The sequence below is a fragment of the Triturus cristatus genome, chromosome 3_1 (genome assembly GCF_964204655.1).
Source record: "Triturus cristatus chromosome 3_1, aTriCri1.1, whole genome shotgun sequence".
NCBI lineage: Eukaryota > Metazoa > Chordata > Amphibia > Caudata > Salamandridae > Triturus > Triturus cristatus.
Genome location: NC_140583.1, coordinates 817,343,537 through 817,361,368, shown reverse-complemented (window position 1 = coordinate 817,361,368; position 17,832 = coordinate 817,343,537). Strand labels below are relative to the sequence as shown.

Here is a 17,832-nt window from a genome sequence, read left to right as displayed (position 1 = left end):
TTGCCTACGGTTTCAGTCTGTGGCAGTGCCGTGTATTTACCTGGTTCAGACAGGATTGTGTCATGTAGCTTGATGCTCCAGTCTGTGGGGCAGCCTTGTGCATCTTTAAGAAGAGTAGTGAAACTTGTGTATCAGTAGGCATTAGTGTTAGGTTTTCTCGATGAACCTCTCTGACATAACTGTTACAATGAAGACTGGAAACAGGTAAGTGAAGACTTCCTTTATTACGGCCTCCACTCTGCCACCTCAAGCGCATACAGCACAGGGCACAGCAACCAACGAACTTTGTCAGTCAGGCTGCTCTTGTCAACATTCCAAGGCAGCCTCTGGCTAAACAAAAGGAATGTTCCAAGGGGTGCACAGAGGAAGAAACCACGACAGGGTTCCTACAGAGTCCCACTATACAAACCAGGAATTATAACAATAACACACTGAATAATCACCCTGCCTGTCCTGGTTAGAGTGCCCCTTCCTCCTCCGGCCCGTAAGACACTTCGTTTGTCTCTCAGCAGTCAGATCTTCAGCTTTCCAGCCAATCGGCTATTGGGGTGAAGCCGCGAGAAGCGTCCCAAGGTCCATATAGGGAAAACGTTTCTATAGGATGTGTAGCTAATTGCACAGTTTTTGTTGAAGACTCCTGAGATGTTCTCCTAATGGGAAAACAGAAAGAAGAGTTAAGGATCTACTAAATTCTGTGCTTGACTTGCAACCTTTGTGCTCAAAAGGGAGTTGCCACTCAAGATGGAGCTCTTCAGAAGATGGGGACACGCCATAAAGTGACCCCCTTGTGACTTTAACCAGTAATAGCAAACCCACAATATAGTATTTGAGATTAACCTTAAAGATTTTGCTTGGGTGGTAAGACAAGACTGCACATGGAAAGCGGCGCACTGCCATTTATGGTTAGTGAAGAACGCAGTGTGTTTGCTAGGACTATACTGTTCAGTTGATGAAGGGTGATGCACCTGAGATCTATTTATTATCTGGTCAAGGAAGAAGGTAGTGCCTTTGCTAGAGTTTAATATCTGGGTGGTGATGAGGGCTAGTGAATCGACTGAGTGTGGTGTTTGGTTCAGATAGAGGGTAGTGTGACCTCTACCTAACAAGGTTTAGTGGACTTCAGAGGAGTGTGATATTTGGCTGATTAAGCGGGTAGGGCACTTGCAGTAAGTGGGGTACCTTGCCCAATCTAAGTTTTTAAGGAGGCAGCAGAATTAAGTAATCAAGCAACTCCACTCAAGCGTTCATACTTTTATTTTTAATAATATTTCACCACTGCATTTTACGAGGATGCCGCACTGGCAAAGCGTGATATTTGGTTGATGACGAAAGAAAGAGCAATTACGTCTCCTAATGCATTCTTTACTTTATTGTCTTATAGACATTGCAAAGGAGAGAATGTGAGCTACGACTGAAGTAATAGAGTGTCAAAAAGACACAGTGATAAACTCTGACAAGAACCCCTCTAACAAGAACCCCTCTATAAAATTGCTTGATTTTATGTAAACATTTTCATGAGTAATGCTGTTGTGGGGCAGTTGGTTGCTGTTTATTGGATAAAGAGTTCATTTTTTAAGGAAACTGAAAGCTACATATACGTACTGTATATCAACCCTATGTGACGCATACCTGTATATATGAATGCCAAAGATGAATTGGTTAAAAAAAAGTTCAATGAGTGAATGTGATATTACGTCAGAGAAGTTAGTAGCCCACTTGCTATGCATGAGGTGTTTGGTTGAAGAGCAGTAGTGCCCTTGAGAGGGGTGTGAAATTTGCTTGTTGACGAGGGATAGTACTCATGCTGAGTGAGATATCAAGTTAGTCAACAGTGGGATCACACTTGATTGAGTGACAAACAATGAATGTATGGCACTGGCTGACCATGTTACCTGCCTGTAAGGCACTCGCAATGAGTGAAACTGGATCGGTGAAGAGAGGTAGTTTACTTTTTGTTGACTGTTATAAGATTTATGATTTATGACGAGGAACAAGAAACCCATTTGCAAAGGTAATTAAACAGGCCGAGGAATTCACCTCTTAATTCAACTGCTACAAAATCAGTATTTTTCCTTAACAAGGCACTAAAGAGCCATCATTAAAGGGAATATCTAGTGAATGATCAAACAGTTGGTCTCAAAACCCAAGCAAACATCATGAAACAAAAGAACACTCTGGAACTGCCTTCTGCTGGTGACTGTTAGCGATGCACAACTGGGAAAGAACACTGTTTCTTCTCTGCACTGGAGGGACCTTTACTGAAGGGAACTCATGAGGATGACTACACGCTTTAAGTTCCAATTTATAAATATACCCATTTTCTAAAATGTCAAGACCTCCTGCATCATCCACAAGCTGTAACAATGAAGGAGCCTTCCAACTCAGGATGCACAGCAAGATGGCCCAGCACAGTATCTCGGATATCACTTTGTCTTACCTGCGGCCAGTCTCCGTTGCTTTGCTGTCTGTCAATCAAAACTCGGATGCCTTTTTCAAGAACTGCAACATCTGGAAACCTGTCGAGGAACATGTGGCGGGATTTAGAGATAAGCGGTAACAATAAAAGACACCCAGAAACTAGCAAAGCAGACACGCAAAACGACAGAACACAGATACGAACAGGAACAAACAGGAAGGTAAGTGCTACAGAGAGCAACATAAACACACAAAATAGGGATACACAGGCACACTCAAGGACAAAAAGAATATATATATTTACATCATGAGTACAAAGACTGACTGCCAGAAACACAAATAGAAAACAAAAATATACAAATGGAAACGGACACTGAAGTAGAACAACCCATGCAAAAATAGATGTGAACATAGACACAAGTACGTTATAATAAACAGTTTCATACAGCACTACAAAGCCCATGTCATATAGGTACTTTCTCTAATAGCTAGCTACCGAGGACAGGAAGAAGGCAGAGGAAAGTTTCAGCTATAACAGAAGTCCGAGTTCAGGGTTCCACATTTTAGCCAGGAGATTCCACCCCTTTTCCTGAATCTGCCAGTGAGACAGTGGCGGCCACTCCATTAGGGCGTTGGGCGCTGCCCCAATGCTTTCTCGCAATCCGAGAAGCAGAAAATAAAAATACCATTTTATTTTCTGCATCTCGCGCTGCGAAAAAGCAGACAGCAGCGGTATGCCTGGTTGGGGGTGGGCTGGAGCATATGCCTGGTTGTCGTGTCGGGGAGGAGTGGCTTGCACCACTCTGAGTGCCCTGACTGCTTGATCGGCCCTGGGGCCGAACAAAACAGTCATGCGCACTCTACATTTTCTCTGCATGCAGCCTAGATAGAGAAAATGGCCTCCCTACTGGTGCCCGGCTGGGCGCTGCCGCCGACTCCGCACCAATCACAACGCTGCCATTGCAGCGTTGTGATTGGCTACAGGAGGAGAAGGAGCTGCAGCATGCCTGTTTAGAACACAGTCGTGGACCCAGGCCCAGGAGCAGAGGTGGCGCGGACCCGGTCAGATAAGTTACCTCCCCCCCCTGCGAGTATTGTAAGCCGCGGCTGGAGTTTGGCCCTGCTTATTCTCATCAAAAAACTTAAGGCGTTTTGGTTCCAGCCATGTCATGAACTGAGCTTTTATCCTAAGTAGTGTGAAAAGGCCATGGATACGCTGGCTCGCGCCGTGATTCTTCATTTTTGCCAAGCGCCTCGATAATTGCAACGGTCGTTAAAGCATGCCTCTCCTAACAGGCCGTTCAGCACTATGAAATAAAAGAGCACGGCCTCATTGATTTCCACCCTGCACGCTCATTTGGCGAAGGCTCTAATTTGGAATGGCTGGCGAATGTATTGATTTCAAGAAAGTGTTTTGCTGCTGAAATTACTACCCCGAGCTGCTGCAGGTGAAGGACGAGTCCTTCGCTGTGGTCGCTTTCCCTGTCTCTTTCTTGTAGTGAACTGCAACAGTATATTAATCTGCCCACTTTCAAACTCTCCTCCCCGGCATATGTATCACAAACATTGTTTTCGTCTTTGAGCGCGTGATGGTCGGATTCGATCTCGCCATTTCACCAAGTGTCCCGAGAGGACCTTATGTAACCTCTTGGTTGTTGGCTGATTGGGCTCTGCACGCTTTTCTGGAGTGCTACTTTTTTGGCGAATGTCCTGCATCCACCAAAATCTAAATCAGACTTAAGTATTTTTCCGTTTGGCCACATAATGGCTTTTTTGACCATGCAAAAACATTTCAGTGAAATATGATCATTGCATGGTATTGGTCTGTCTTTTGCACCCAATTAGACGTTTTCCCTCATGCACTTAGGAATAAAATGTGGCAACAGTTTTAACATCTGGTTCTAACACACAGTATTCACTTCTATGCAGAGCTGCAGCTCTGGCGCCAAAGACTTAAAGTTCACATCAAAGTTCGGCGATAAGAGCAAGACTGTAACTCTAACCAGGAAATGAGAATGTACAGATACCTATACATGATAACACTATATATAGTCTTTTGGCGCTGTTCGTTTCTACTCCAAGCATATGCTCGTTTCTGCGAGGTCACAAAATCACACAAATAATTTTTCATACTCTCAACTTTAATGAGACAGTAAGTTGTGTTTTATGCTCACAAATAGCCCCTGCCTCCAGCAGAAGAACGATCACTAAGAGGGACAATTTATGTTCAGTTGCTGTAGACCAGCTCAACTCAATTCATAGCCTCATAAATATTATATACATTTACTTTTCTGCCAACATCGTCAAAGTTCTCTTGTAACAAACAATCCGATGCAAGGCATAATCAGTGAAAGCAGAGTTTATAAATTGTAGTCACATTTTTCCATATGTGCGGAGCTGCTTTTTTGATTGGCGGCATCCACGTGGCACATTGCACTGAAACACACTGGTGTAGGGCACTCCGTCTAGAAATATACCGCTCATCCATCAAACAAACCACCTTTAAACATGCAGGTATGGGGCGAATGGCAGCGTTGCTTCAAAGGCTGTTGTTTTTGGTAAGATAGTGGTATAGCAAAACTGGCAGCGATGTAGAGCTCACACTACATTTTTACCAAAACTGCTGTACAATGTTTTTGTCTCGTGCTGAAGGCAGCTCTAGGTGTTGCTGAGGAGACTCCTCTTTGGGTTGTGTAAAGGATTGTCAGCTCTTGCTTCATATCAAGGAGCATACACTCCACAAAATAAAATATATGAATCTATAATCTTACTTTTCGTAACTTCTGCTCAAGTTCCATATCAACTACTCTTTTCGTTTATTTTAGAATTTCTTTTAATAGCTCATAATCTGACATTACTAGGGCTGGATTCCGTCACATAGAGGAGTCTGATTTCTGTTCATGCCAGTTGGACAATCAGTGGTGTGAATGTAGATAACACACTTGCGTGTGTCTGGTTGGTTGTATGTGTCGTATACAATCTATAATGCTTTTTTGGGTAGCCAGAAGTCTTACCCAATCAGCAGCATGCTCGGAAATTGATATGTGCATTGCTCTGGTATGACGTGTGACAGAGTATGTCGTTATGTGAAGTCCAGCACCTCTCTTTAAAACATATTTGGAGCCTGTGGCTGCTGAGAAGCACCATATATGTGCCTTGAGAGGCTCAGGAGATAGGAATCGCTAGATGCAGGAATGCCCTTCCGTTGAGCATGTTACACAGGTGAAAAAAGCCATGGGGTGAGATGACATTGCTGTGACACAAGTGCAGGGGACGGGGCTTGAGAAGAAGATTGAGGCACAAGATGTAGAAATGGCTTCTACTATGGCCGTTAAGGAACTCCTTGTGGGCGAGAGGTGAGATGTGACGCAATTATCAAACTGAAACGGTATGAGGTTTTACAATAGCCCGTGGTGTGTGACGTTCTGGAAGGAAACAGAGCAGCATTAAATACACTGCTAATCGAAGCCTTGGCGGGTCGAACAGTTACATGTTGGGAGAACTATCTATAATGCTGTCGTTTGGTGTGTCAAATTTACATTGAAAGTAAGACCAGACCTTATTGACAATGGAGAAGTAAATTACATTGTACTATCTACATTTTAATTAAAAATCCATGCGCACCACGTTCCCCTAACTTGCGCAGTGCCATCCTGTAATAACAAATTCAGAACCTTACCAAACTCCTGGAGTCGATATTTATCTCTAGTAAATAATCATTCATGAGGGAATACCACGTGATCCACACAAACCTTCTTCCTTAGTATTCCAATTTCGAGTTTGTCTCTCTGTTGTAGTACACATTTCTACACTTAATTGTACAAAGGTGCAAAAGTGTGTGACTAATCTTAAACACATTGTGGGAAAACTTCATTCCAGTATTAACCTTAGGTTCTGTGGCAATAGACAACCAAAAGACTGGATAAGAATTTACTACTACCACGATACCCGGGAGTAGGCAGCATATTAACTATAAATTTCTGCAGAGCGTGTACCGGTCATGTTCACAGACTGGTATTTTAGACAGCATCTCACTACATAGCCTTATTCTTACCAGTTTCCCTTCATGGGTCCAAAATATAGGTGGCCACTGAATATTGTATTAATTGCAGGGTCAAAATGTAACAATGCTACTGCTTGCGCTCAAATGTATATGTTTAAAGAGGCATGAAACATTGTGTACAATATATTGCAGTGGAAAATTAAAGCTTGGCTCAGTTTTAAGTCAGACAAATGGCGCTTTTCACTTACTTTGAATCATTGACTTCTGTACATATTCATCTCTATATGACGCACATGACAAAATGATGGCAATGTTTTCCTAGATAAATATGGCGGGTACGGCTGTCGGAGCCTGCCCATGGAGAGGAGTAGTTGTGGGTTTTCCAGGTTGCAGTAGGAGAAGGCTGGAAGGCTAGCAACAACATCCTAGCTCAAACACAACAGCTCAAAATCCTAGAGAAATGCGTCCTCTCACAACTGACTCAACACATGGACAACATCAACCTTCTTGACCCCCACCAATCGGGGTTTAGAAACATCCACTAGTCACTAGACTCCGGTCAATGCTGCCTTCTTATTCTCCTCGACCTATCGGCACCCTTTTTGTCACGGTAGATCACCAACTTCTCATCAAGGCCATACAAGAAGGGTTGGTGCCGAGGAGAAGGTCCTCCACTGGTTCACCTCTTTCCTCCAGAACCGCTCGCAAAAGATAAAAATCAAAAACTTTACCTCCGACCTCCACCCTGTCAGCAGAGGTGTGCCCCAAGGCTCAGTGCTCTCACCACAACTGTTCAACATATATATGGAACCCCTCACCACCAAACTTAAAAAGGCGAATATCCCCTTCCACCTATATACCAATGACACCCAGATCTATCTAGAAACCTCCTCCCCAAACGACATCCTCAGACTTAACAACACTCTAAAAGAAATTCAACGCTGGCTATCCCAAAATCACCTTAAACTCAATCTGGACAAAACGGAGATCCTCCTCATCTCCAACAAAGAAGATAATCCACAAATCGCAGAGTGGCTTAAAGTTTTGGATGCTCTAAACGGTAATCTCACCCAGGCTAAATCCCTAAAAACCTTAGGAATCACCCTATACCCCAAACTGGACATGACTAACCACATCAAAAACTCTGCAAAGACTGCCTTCCTCAACCTAAAGCTTCTATACAAAATCAAACCATTCATCCCTACTAAAGACCTCAAACAAGTCACACAATCGCTGGTGCTATCCAGACTCGACTATGGCAACGCAACCTTAACCGGCGCCACAAAATCTCACCTGGCTCCCCTCAAAACAACCCTCAATGCAGCAGCCAGAATGGTCACTGGAATCAGGAAATACGACCACATTTCACAAGCACTAAGAGAACTAAAATGGCTCCCAGTTGAACAACAAGCTAATTTCAGAACAGCATGCCTCACGCACAAAGCCCTCCACACTGGAAAACCGGACTATCTGGCTGCCAAACTCAAGCGGCCCGGGCAGACAAGAAACCTCAGGAGCTCAAACTCCCTCCTTTCTCATCCCCTTGAGAACACGCAAACACAAAACAGCCGCGAGGTCATTTGCTGGAACCGCACCAAAAATCTGGAACTCCATCCCAGCAGACATCAGAACTATCCCGTCCTTCACAAAATTCAAAGAACACCTAAAATCCCTCCTCCTGAACCGCGCCCTCCCAAATGGATAGCCACCGCCCTCACGCTATCCCAGATGCCGGTGCTCTCTAACTATACACTGCTCAGATCCTCCTCAGCCCGCTTCAAGACAATTGTGCAAAAAAAATTAAGCTGCCTCAAGTTCTTAGGTCTACCTCAATTTAGCATTCGACGGGGCTACCTCAGGACTCAACCACTACCACAAGAAGCCTCAGCACTCTTGGACTGCCGAACTTTATGTTCAAGACAGCTCTACTATGTTAACTAGCATGAAACACTGTTGTAAAACGCTCCGATACCATAGGGTCAGGTCAACGCTATATAAAACTCCAAAAATAAATAAAAATAAAAATAAATAAATGAAGGAGGGGATTGGGGGGGGGGGATTTTCATCTGTGGGTGGCTCGCCTAGAAGGCCACACCCCAAAGTGAGCAGGGTGTGGGGTATCCCCAGACAGAATGCTCCGAAGACTGAGAGATAGGAGACCTGAAGAGAGGGTCAGAATATTGTAAAAATGAGGGTAAAAAATGAGCGTTACTGGAATTACAATGGACTTTCAAAGCAGCCTAGAAATACTCCGGGGCGAAACAAACATGTGTGTTGCGGTCCTGCCGGCCGCCACTGGTGAACACAGGTTGTTGACCAGCAGACACACAGGTCCTTTCCCCACACAGCTTCTGTCTCGGCACATATATCTCTATATCTCTGAAACAGCTCATGGCCCTTCAGACACAGCTCTACACTGTAGTTGGATACAGGTGTTTTTGTACAAAGCATTATTTTTAATTGTGTTAGTCCAATTGATTAGATTTTAAATTGAAGTATGAATACTGCACTTACGATGAACTGGTGTCATTTGAAAATGTAATGCAAGACCAGCAGTGGAAAAGTGATATTCTTGACTAGCTGGTGACCCTGTCCCATAGCCGCCAAATGGCTTTTATGTATAGCACCTTCAGCCGGTGTTGATGTTTTAGCATTTTGCAACCTCGGACTTCAAGTTTCGCAATAATCCCCCAAAGTAACTGTTTAAACATTCTCACATGCATAGTTATGGTGAGATCTGCCTAAAAAAGTGGCACGTGATTACATTTAGCAACTTAACTGCTTTGATGCTGTATACTTAATTGTGACATTTCTTTTATTTTAATTAATTCCTGTTCGTCAGTGTGTGGGCTTATTGATTGTTCAGAGAGCAAACAAGACAGATATAATAATATTTTTAAGGGAAATATGGACTGTCCGGGGTAGTGAATGGGGGTATAAATCTGGGCAGTGAATGATTCGATATCTAGGATAGTGGATGAGAGGGGGCTTAAGGCAGTAAATGGGACGTATGTAGGGCAGTTAAAGGGGGCATATTTCGGGCAGAGATTCCCAGGTGCTTTATGTTTATTGTCTCAATTAAAAGGAACCTGCCTCATGGCTCAGTAAACACAGCGGTTTGCTGGCTCAAATCCCAGGACACAGCGTGCTCCCCTTCAAGATGATGTTTGTAGCCGGTGAGCATGAATGGCTTGGGTGGGCGCTGTGATGTTGAGGCGGGGGTCCTGGCCTGAATGAGTGCACTCCAGCGTCGAGAGGTGTGAGGGATGGCGAGTCGTGACGTATGCCATCCCATGGAGGAGTGAGAAGAGGGAGCAGGAGGCTACCCTTGGAGGGTGACAGGGAGTCTCCACTGACTCAGTGATTTCGCATCCCACGGTATGCTGTGGTGGGGTCTTCTGTCCCACTGTCCCTGTACGCACTGCTCTAGGGTTGGTATGGGGTGGTCTCCCAGTTTTGCCAGTCACTGACTTTGTTAGAACTGATTCACAATTGCTTTAATAACCTTCCTGCTTTCAAAAATTTGCTTGAAAATGCACCATTTGTCCACACATTTTTCAAAATTTTCTCGGGGGGGGGGGGGGCTGGGGGGTGGGGGTGGGGAGGGGAGAACCCCACCGTACCCCTATAGGTTGTTCGGGCTCGCTCGCTCGCCACAGTGCGGTACAACTAATATTTTACGCATCACCACTTTCAAATATCACCAGCCACCACTGCAGTGAGATGATGGCTCATTGTAGCCATCTCCATGTGAAAGGAAGGACAGCTCTCTTTGTGAGAAGTGGTAGACCTGCGCAGTGCCACTGACAAATCTGTGCACTGAAATCAATTGTTTGGCTATCAAGGTATGTATGGAGCTTCTACAGAGGGTGATCCAGCAGACCTTTTACTCTCAACGCAACTTCTGAACAACAAGGAGATGAGCTCTATTCCCAAACCAATAAATAATGGGCTGTTACAGTAAGGAATCACTCATGCTCGCAAGTACCAAGCCCATCCCCTAATCATTCTGGCTGGCTGCTGGACCTGTGCCCGCCTCGTATTTTCAAAATGTCTTCTCAGTCATTGAATCCACAGATTACTGCTCTATTTAACCTCTCCTTGAATCAGGTTCAGTGCCTACGTGTTGGAAGCAGGCTCTCGTCCTTCCACTTTCAAAGAAAATATTGATCTGGATCCCTCATGCGCTGCTAGTCTCAGACCGATCTCACTTCTTCCCACTTGTGGGAAGATGCTGGAATCTGCCGCTAATGACCAGATTATAGATTTTATTGAGTTGAACAATGTGCTACATCCCTTGCAATCTGGGATTATAGCCGGATTTTGCACATAGAAGGCATTCCTAGAAGTGACTGGGTTTATCAAAACCTGCCTTGGCTTGGGTACAAATACCATTGTAATTCTGTTAGACTTATTGTCGGCTTTCGACACAGTGTCACATAACATTCTCCTGCAAAATTGGTAAAAGCAGGAATTGGTGGCACCATGTGGAAATGGATTAAATCCTTTCTCTCCAACCGCAAGCAAGCAGTCTAACTGCCCCAATTTACATGGGGTTTTCAGGAGGTCATCTTTGGTGTTCCACAAGGATCAGCCTTAAGCCAGAGTCTATTTTACTGTCTATATGGATCCCCTTGCTATATTGTTCAGACTTTGGTTTTAATGTGGTGTTCTATGCCGATGATACCTAGTTGATGTCTGCCTTTAAACACCTCGACGTCTCAGTCTCAGACAACTTTCAGGCTTGCCTATCTGCAGTAGCAGGTTGGATGCAGAAATGCTGTCTTTGCTTAAACTTCGACAAATCTGAAATCCTGATGTTTGGCTCCTCTTTCAGTCTGAAATGGGACCCCCCGGCATAATCTACCTCAGTGAAAAACCTGGGGGTCAAGCTAGACAATGCCCTCTCTTTTACGCCTTTTGTTATTGCTACCACCGAGTCTCTTTTTCCATACTGAAAACTCTAAGAAATACTCAAATTGTTGCTAGAACACACCAGAAAGATCATTGTTCATGCATTCATCATATCTAGACTTGATTAAGCCAATGTGTTGCTCTTGGGATTTCCCCAAGCATTGTTAAACAGATTGCAACAAGTTCAGAATGTGGCAGCCAGCCTTGTGCTGAATATTCCAAAAGGGCAATCAATTCAGAATGGTTTAATAAGTTCCCACTGGCTTCCCATCAAGCAAAGAATAAAGTTCAAAGCCCTGACAAGAACGTTTAGGGCCACTCAAATGAAATAGCCAATGTATATCTGTGACAACATCAAAAGATATCTGCCTTGCAGAGTTTTACGCTCAGGGGGGGCGTGGCTTCGGCGCCTTAGAAGATGGCCGCCGCTACGATGAGCTCCGCAGCGATGTGAGGCGGCGCAGCTGTTCCAGGACACTTTCTCCCGCTGTCGGAGCGCGGAAATTGCTTCCGACTTCATTGGAAGTACTGCTCCAGTCGTCAGGCTCAAATTCCTGGCATATGGTGAGCGAGAAGACACTTTTTCGACTTCATGACGGTTGCGATTCACCCGCGGCCGCCATTTTGTTTTTTCATGAAGTAATCTCCTCACTTTTGCCGCCCTTTCTCCGCAAATAATGCAGACCCCCAACGAAAAATCTCTATAATGAAGAGTCTGGGGCAATTTATTGGAGCATTTATTGGAACGCATCTTCTGCCTTTTTACTGCCTTGACTGACTTTTTGTTCTCTCATGCTTGTTGCTGGAGAAGGACTGCGCTCCTCAGGAAAACAGTATGAATTGGTCAGTCATATGAATCCCCCACTCTCTGCTGTTGTCCGCTCCTTTTGAATACTACTCCTTTCTGAACAATAACTTGAAATTATTTTTGGCGCTTCTTTATACCTAAAACCGTATACGTGCATTGGGTGTTACTCTGCTTTCAGAGACTCTCTAATACTGTACCTCTCTCACAAAATTTTTGTTGTGGGGTACTTTTACTCAACTCAGCCATGGCAACATCCCGAACTGCTCGTAAGGATACTCTGCAAACCAGTGATACATTTCTGGAGGACTTTAACCCTTTTAACATCCTGCAAGAGGGAGCGGACGATAATCCTGGTGACCCTGTTACTACGAAAGAATCTTCTTCTTTCTCTATGACTCGGTTAGGTGCCAAACAAGGATCCAAAATACCGTCATCGGCTTCCTTCACGCCTAGGAAAAGAGGAAAAGCGAATCCACCCTCCCCCACCAATTCTTCTTCACCTCTCTCGTTGGAGCTTATCCTTGAGGAGATTCGTGCCCTCAAACCATATATGGAAGAAACTAACACTCGTCTGTTGAGTTTGGAAGATAACTGGTCACATACTGTACAAAGGGTCGACGTTCTGGAGAAGCGTGTTGATTCTGTTCAAGATTTCGCTGCTCAAGTTCCTCATATTCACAAAGAAGTCGATCACCTCAAACAACAGGTCGAGCAGTTAGAAAATCGCAATAGGCGCAATAATTTGCGCATTTATAGTCTGGCTGAGGGACTTGAAGGTTCTGATCCAATATCTCATTTTAAGTCTTTCCTTCCAACTCTTCTTGGTTTTTCAGCATCTCCGCCATTAAATATTCAACGTGCACACCGTTTGGGTCAGAGTCCTCATTCTTCATCTTCCTCAGCAAAACCCAGAGGAGTTATTTTGTACTTCTTAGAATATACTGACCTACTTAAGGTTTTGCACGCCGCCAAACAGAAAGGAAAGATCACTTGGAATGGTTCTAACCTCTTTTTTGCCCAAGATTATGCCAAGGTTACGGCTGATCGACGCAAGAAATTTTTGGATATGAGACCAGCACTTCGCAGCATGAATGCTCGTTATGGCTTATTCCATCCCTGTCTGTTCAAAGTAACTTACAATAACAAAACAACCAACTATGAGGACCCTGAGGTGCTTCAAAAATTTCTGAACTCGTGTAGTGGAGTTTCTATGGACGTTTCTAAGCCATGATCTGACTTGAATGCTTTAGCTCCAAATGCTCATTGTTTGTTTCTTATTTGCCCTAAATTCTGATTCTTCTTTATGTTTCTCATATGGGTATATGTTGGAGTTATGTTATTTCCCATGTTAATTATTGTTCTTATATTCCCCTTTAACAGGTTGCGGTTTCTGTGTTCCCTTACCTTCTTCGTTTTTTCGTTCTTCCTGGATGATGTCTTGCGTGTGCCCCTCGTCCTGCGATTTCTCATCCGGCATCTGGCCTCCTTCGCGTGGCTCCACCTACCCCAACATGATTGTTCTTTTGTGGTATGTTTTTTCCATTAGCTGTATGTCATCTCTATTGTTCTTATTCTCGTTTTGTTTCTTTCCTTCCCAATATCTTCGCTCTCTCCCTCTATTTCTCTTTTTTCTTCTGCTCCGTTTATATTTTTGGCTTATCTTTTATGCTTCTTATGTAATTCATTTCTTTCTTTACTATCTTATGATCGTCTATATGTTTTATTGTTATCTCGCTACAATAATGTCTTTTTTCTGTATTTTACTGCATTCTTCACATGTTTTTTGCTTACATGCATGGCAACTTCTTTTACGAATTGTTTTTGCTTAGTTTATAAAGATTTAAATGTCGTTAAATGTTATATCTTGGAATGTTAAAGGTTTGGGTTCTCCTATCAAACGTCAGCGAGTTTTGTCACATGTTGCAAATAATTTAAAAGGAGATATTGCTCTTCTGCAGGAAATCCATATACAGGATACTGAGATAACTAAATTACGGCGAAATTGGGTGGGCCACGTTTTTGCATCGCCGGGCTCAGGAAAACGCAATGGTGTTGCCATTCTCTGCCATAAACGCTTGGATGTTCATCTCATAAAGCAGGACAATGATTTGGATGGTAGATGGGTTATGACCTCTTTGCTGATTAATAAGGTTCCTCTCACAATTTTTAACGTTTATGCTCCCACTACACACGATAAACTGTTCTGGCCCCAAATTCTTTCTCTTTTAATGCAATGTACTGACGAATATTTGATTTTTAGTGGGGATTGTAATATGGTTGTAGACCCCTTTATTGACAGGCATTCTAAATCCAGATTTGTCCCCTCCGCTGCACATTCCCAATTCACTTCCACTATTTCTCAAAGAGCTCTTGTAGACTCTTGGAGACTCTGCCACCCCACACTTCAAGAGTATACTTATTACTCACCCGCTCATTCCTCACAATCCCGAATAGACTACCTTTTTATTTCCAAGGCTCTACTTCAACATATTTCCCGGGCAGATATAGGCTCTATATTAATTTCTGATCATGCCCCCGTTATCTTGAGTTTGGACCTACTCCCTCCCACTAAAGGGACCAGACGCTGGAGGTTTAATAATTCCCTTTTACTGGATCCTAAATTCACATCAGCCTTTCTCGAGTTTGCCTCCTTATTTTTCGAGGAGAATGAATCTCCTCAACTATCTCCTCAACTTATATGGGACTCCTTTAAGGCTGCCTCTAGGGATTTCATCATATCCTTTGTTGCACAAAAACGTCGTGCAGCCTTTCTCTTATCTCAAACACTCAACTTACAAATTAAAAAGTTAGAGCATCTTTATTACATGTCAAATAGCCAATCTATTCTAAAAGAACTCATTAGCGCTAAGCTTTCTTTTAATAAAGTGTCTACTGACTCTGCAAATTTGTATTTGCTTAAATCTAGCGCTAAATACTACACTGCACAAAACAAATCTGGTAATCTTCTTGCTAAGTATCTCAAGGTTAAAAAAGAACGTACCAAAATTGAATCTATCACATCTTCATCTAATAATGTGCTTCATAGAGACGAAGACATTCTCTTGGAATTTTCCAACTTCTACAAATCATTATACACCCCAGAGTCTCCACCTCTTCTATCTGATATTGGTCAGTATTTAGCCTCCATTTCTCCTCCTCCTTCCTCTTTGAACGTAGATTTCTCTTCTCTAGAATCTGATATACACGCTAAAGATATTCTCTTTTTTTTTTTTTTTATATTTTTATTGAATTTCAAAAGTTTTCCCTTACATCCATCAATAATCCATCATTATCACAGCATAATACAGTATATTACTTTTTGAAAAGTAACCCTACAAACAATATTAATTCAACCAATATTCACATTATATTACATCTCTTTACATATATATGTGATCAACTATATCATAAAGGTATTTAAGCTAACAAACAATCCAACATCCTTAACTTAACACCATTCCCTGCTTCCATGTTCTTACAGGCTCCCAGATTTTTCATCCAAGCTGCCTCTTCTTTTTACCCTTACGTGCATAGATTGCTTTTTCTATATTATAAGCAGACAATAAACTTGCCAACCACTGACGCATGTCCGGAGGTCTTACATCCAGCCAAGCCCTGGCAATCATTAATCTATATACTGCCATTGCTATAAAAAGGAATTCCCGATGTGGGACCGATGGGTCTGTACTAATCCCAAGTAGTACTAAAGTTGGTGAAAGCGCAACTCTAATGCCTAAGTGTGTAGCTAAAAAGATTTCCAGATCCCGTTTTAATGTATATAGCTGAGGACAAGATGCAAATATGTGTATAATATCCGCTCCAACGGAGTTGCATCTTGCGCAGCTCGTCCCACTGGTACCTCCCCATTGTTGAATTCTAGCAGGAGTATAATACAGAGCATATATTGTTTTATAATGCTGGGCCTGAAGTGGGGCTGAACACAAAACGGTATATCCCAAAGTCAATGATTCCTGAAAAAATCCCGACTCGATAGGGAGCTTCTCCACCCATTTATTAGCAAACTTATCAATATCATCTGTTTTAGTTTCTACTAATGTTGCATAAAAACCACGTATTGTACAGCCCTGCCCCCTGCTTATTTTGTCCAATATTACATTATTCCCAAACCCAGCAGGCCCCCCTTTCTTAGTATTCAGAAAACTCCTAATTTGGAGATATTGAAAAAAATTTCTAGTATCCAACTGGTACTTAGTTCTTAAGACCACAAACTGTGCAATGCCCTCTTGTCCCATCATGTCCCCTATCTGCACTATCCCTTTACTCGTCCATTCTGCCATAACATTATCTGCAAAAATCATTTCCGGGAACGATTTATTCCGATATAGTCGAGTATATCTATTTATCCTACCCATACCAAATTTCTTCCTAAATGCATTCCAAATCTTAATAACTGCGCTAACAGTCTTAAACCTAGTCCTCGTGTAATATGAAAAATCAATACAGTTCAAAAAACAATTTCCAACGTCTTCACCAAAAACCACTGCGTAAATATCCATGGAGCTATTAATATCCCAACAATCGTGTAACCCCCCCCCCAATTAGACCCTGCATATATTGTAAAGCTGCGGCCCAATAGTACAACCTAAAATCTGGTGCACCCCACCCGCCCCTTTCTCTAGGAAGAGAAATAAATTTATAAGCCCTACGTGTTTTCCCCTGAGCCCAAATAAATCTATTCAAAATTAACTCTAATGCATGAAACCACCTACCCTCAAAAAACAAAGGTATGGATCTAAAAAAGTAAAGAAATTTTGGCAGTATTAACATCTTAATAACATTTGTACACCCAACCAAAGATAAATGAAGATTATTCATTCGTTCCAGTTCTACTCGTACAGTTGCCATGAGAGGGGCCATATTCTGCTCTACCACATTCTCCACCTCTGCAGAAATCTGAACCCCAAGATATACTGCTGATTTTACAACTCGGTTGTCCAAACAATGCGTATACTTATTTTTAACGATCTGTGTATTGGTACTATTAATTTTATATCCTGACAGCTGTCCAAAATAATGAGCCTCAGCGTCCACCTCCTTAATAGCCTCCGATGGATTAGATGTTATGATGGCTACATCGTCTGCGTACGCCAAAATTTTACAGGCTCTTCCATTTATTGAGACTACAGGTATCTTAACATTGGCCTCTAGTTTACGTAAATATGGGTCAATAAAAAGGGCAAATAATAATGGGGATGACGGGCAACCCTGTCTCGTCCCTCTGCTTATCCTAAATGTTGAGGAATACCCTCTATTGGCTCTTATCCTAGCTTTAGGGTTCCTATATAATGTCTGTATTGCTCGTATATACCCCTCCCCTATATCAAACCATCTCATGATTGCCCAAAGGTAATCCCAGGAAACCCTATCAAACGCCTTCTCTGCGTCTAAGAATAAGGCTGCCATAGGGTTTCCCAGGACCACCGTTGCATCAAATAGTGTGATCAACCGCCTAATATGATGGGTGGTACCTTTCCCCGGAATAAACCCATGCTGTGTTGAACTAACTATACTCTCAATAACTCTACCAAGTCTTTTAGCCATAATCTTAGAAAATATCTTAACGTCTGCATTTATTAACGTGATTGGTCTATAGGAACCGGGGAGTATCGAGGACTTTCCTTTCTTCAGGATTACTATAATATCTGCTCCCCCCCCATGAATCCGGAATTGA

The 17,832-nt window shown here is 42.8% G+C and overlaps 1 protein-coding gene across 1 annotated transcript in view; it reads right to left on the bottom strand.

The window, feature by feature from the left end:
- Nucleotides 1-206: 206 nt before the first annotated feature.
- The window catches only part of LOC146861102 (lanosterol synthase-like), a 202,556-nt gene continuing 184,930 nt past the window's right edge, over nt 207-17,832 (bottom strand). Inside the window, exons 25-26 of the mRNA XM_085645161.1 lie at nt 2,438-2,516; nt 207-650 (exon numbers count right to left, since the gene is read on the bottom strand). Of these exons, the coding sequence (XP_085501287.1) occupies nt 513-650; nt 2,438-2,516 (217 nt within the window). The 3' untranslated portion in view covers nt 207-512. The remainder of the gene's footprint in view (nt 651-2,437; nt 2,517-17,832) is intronic.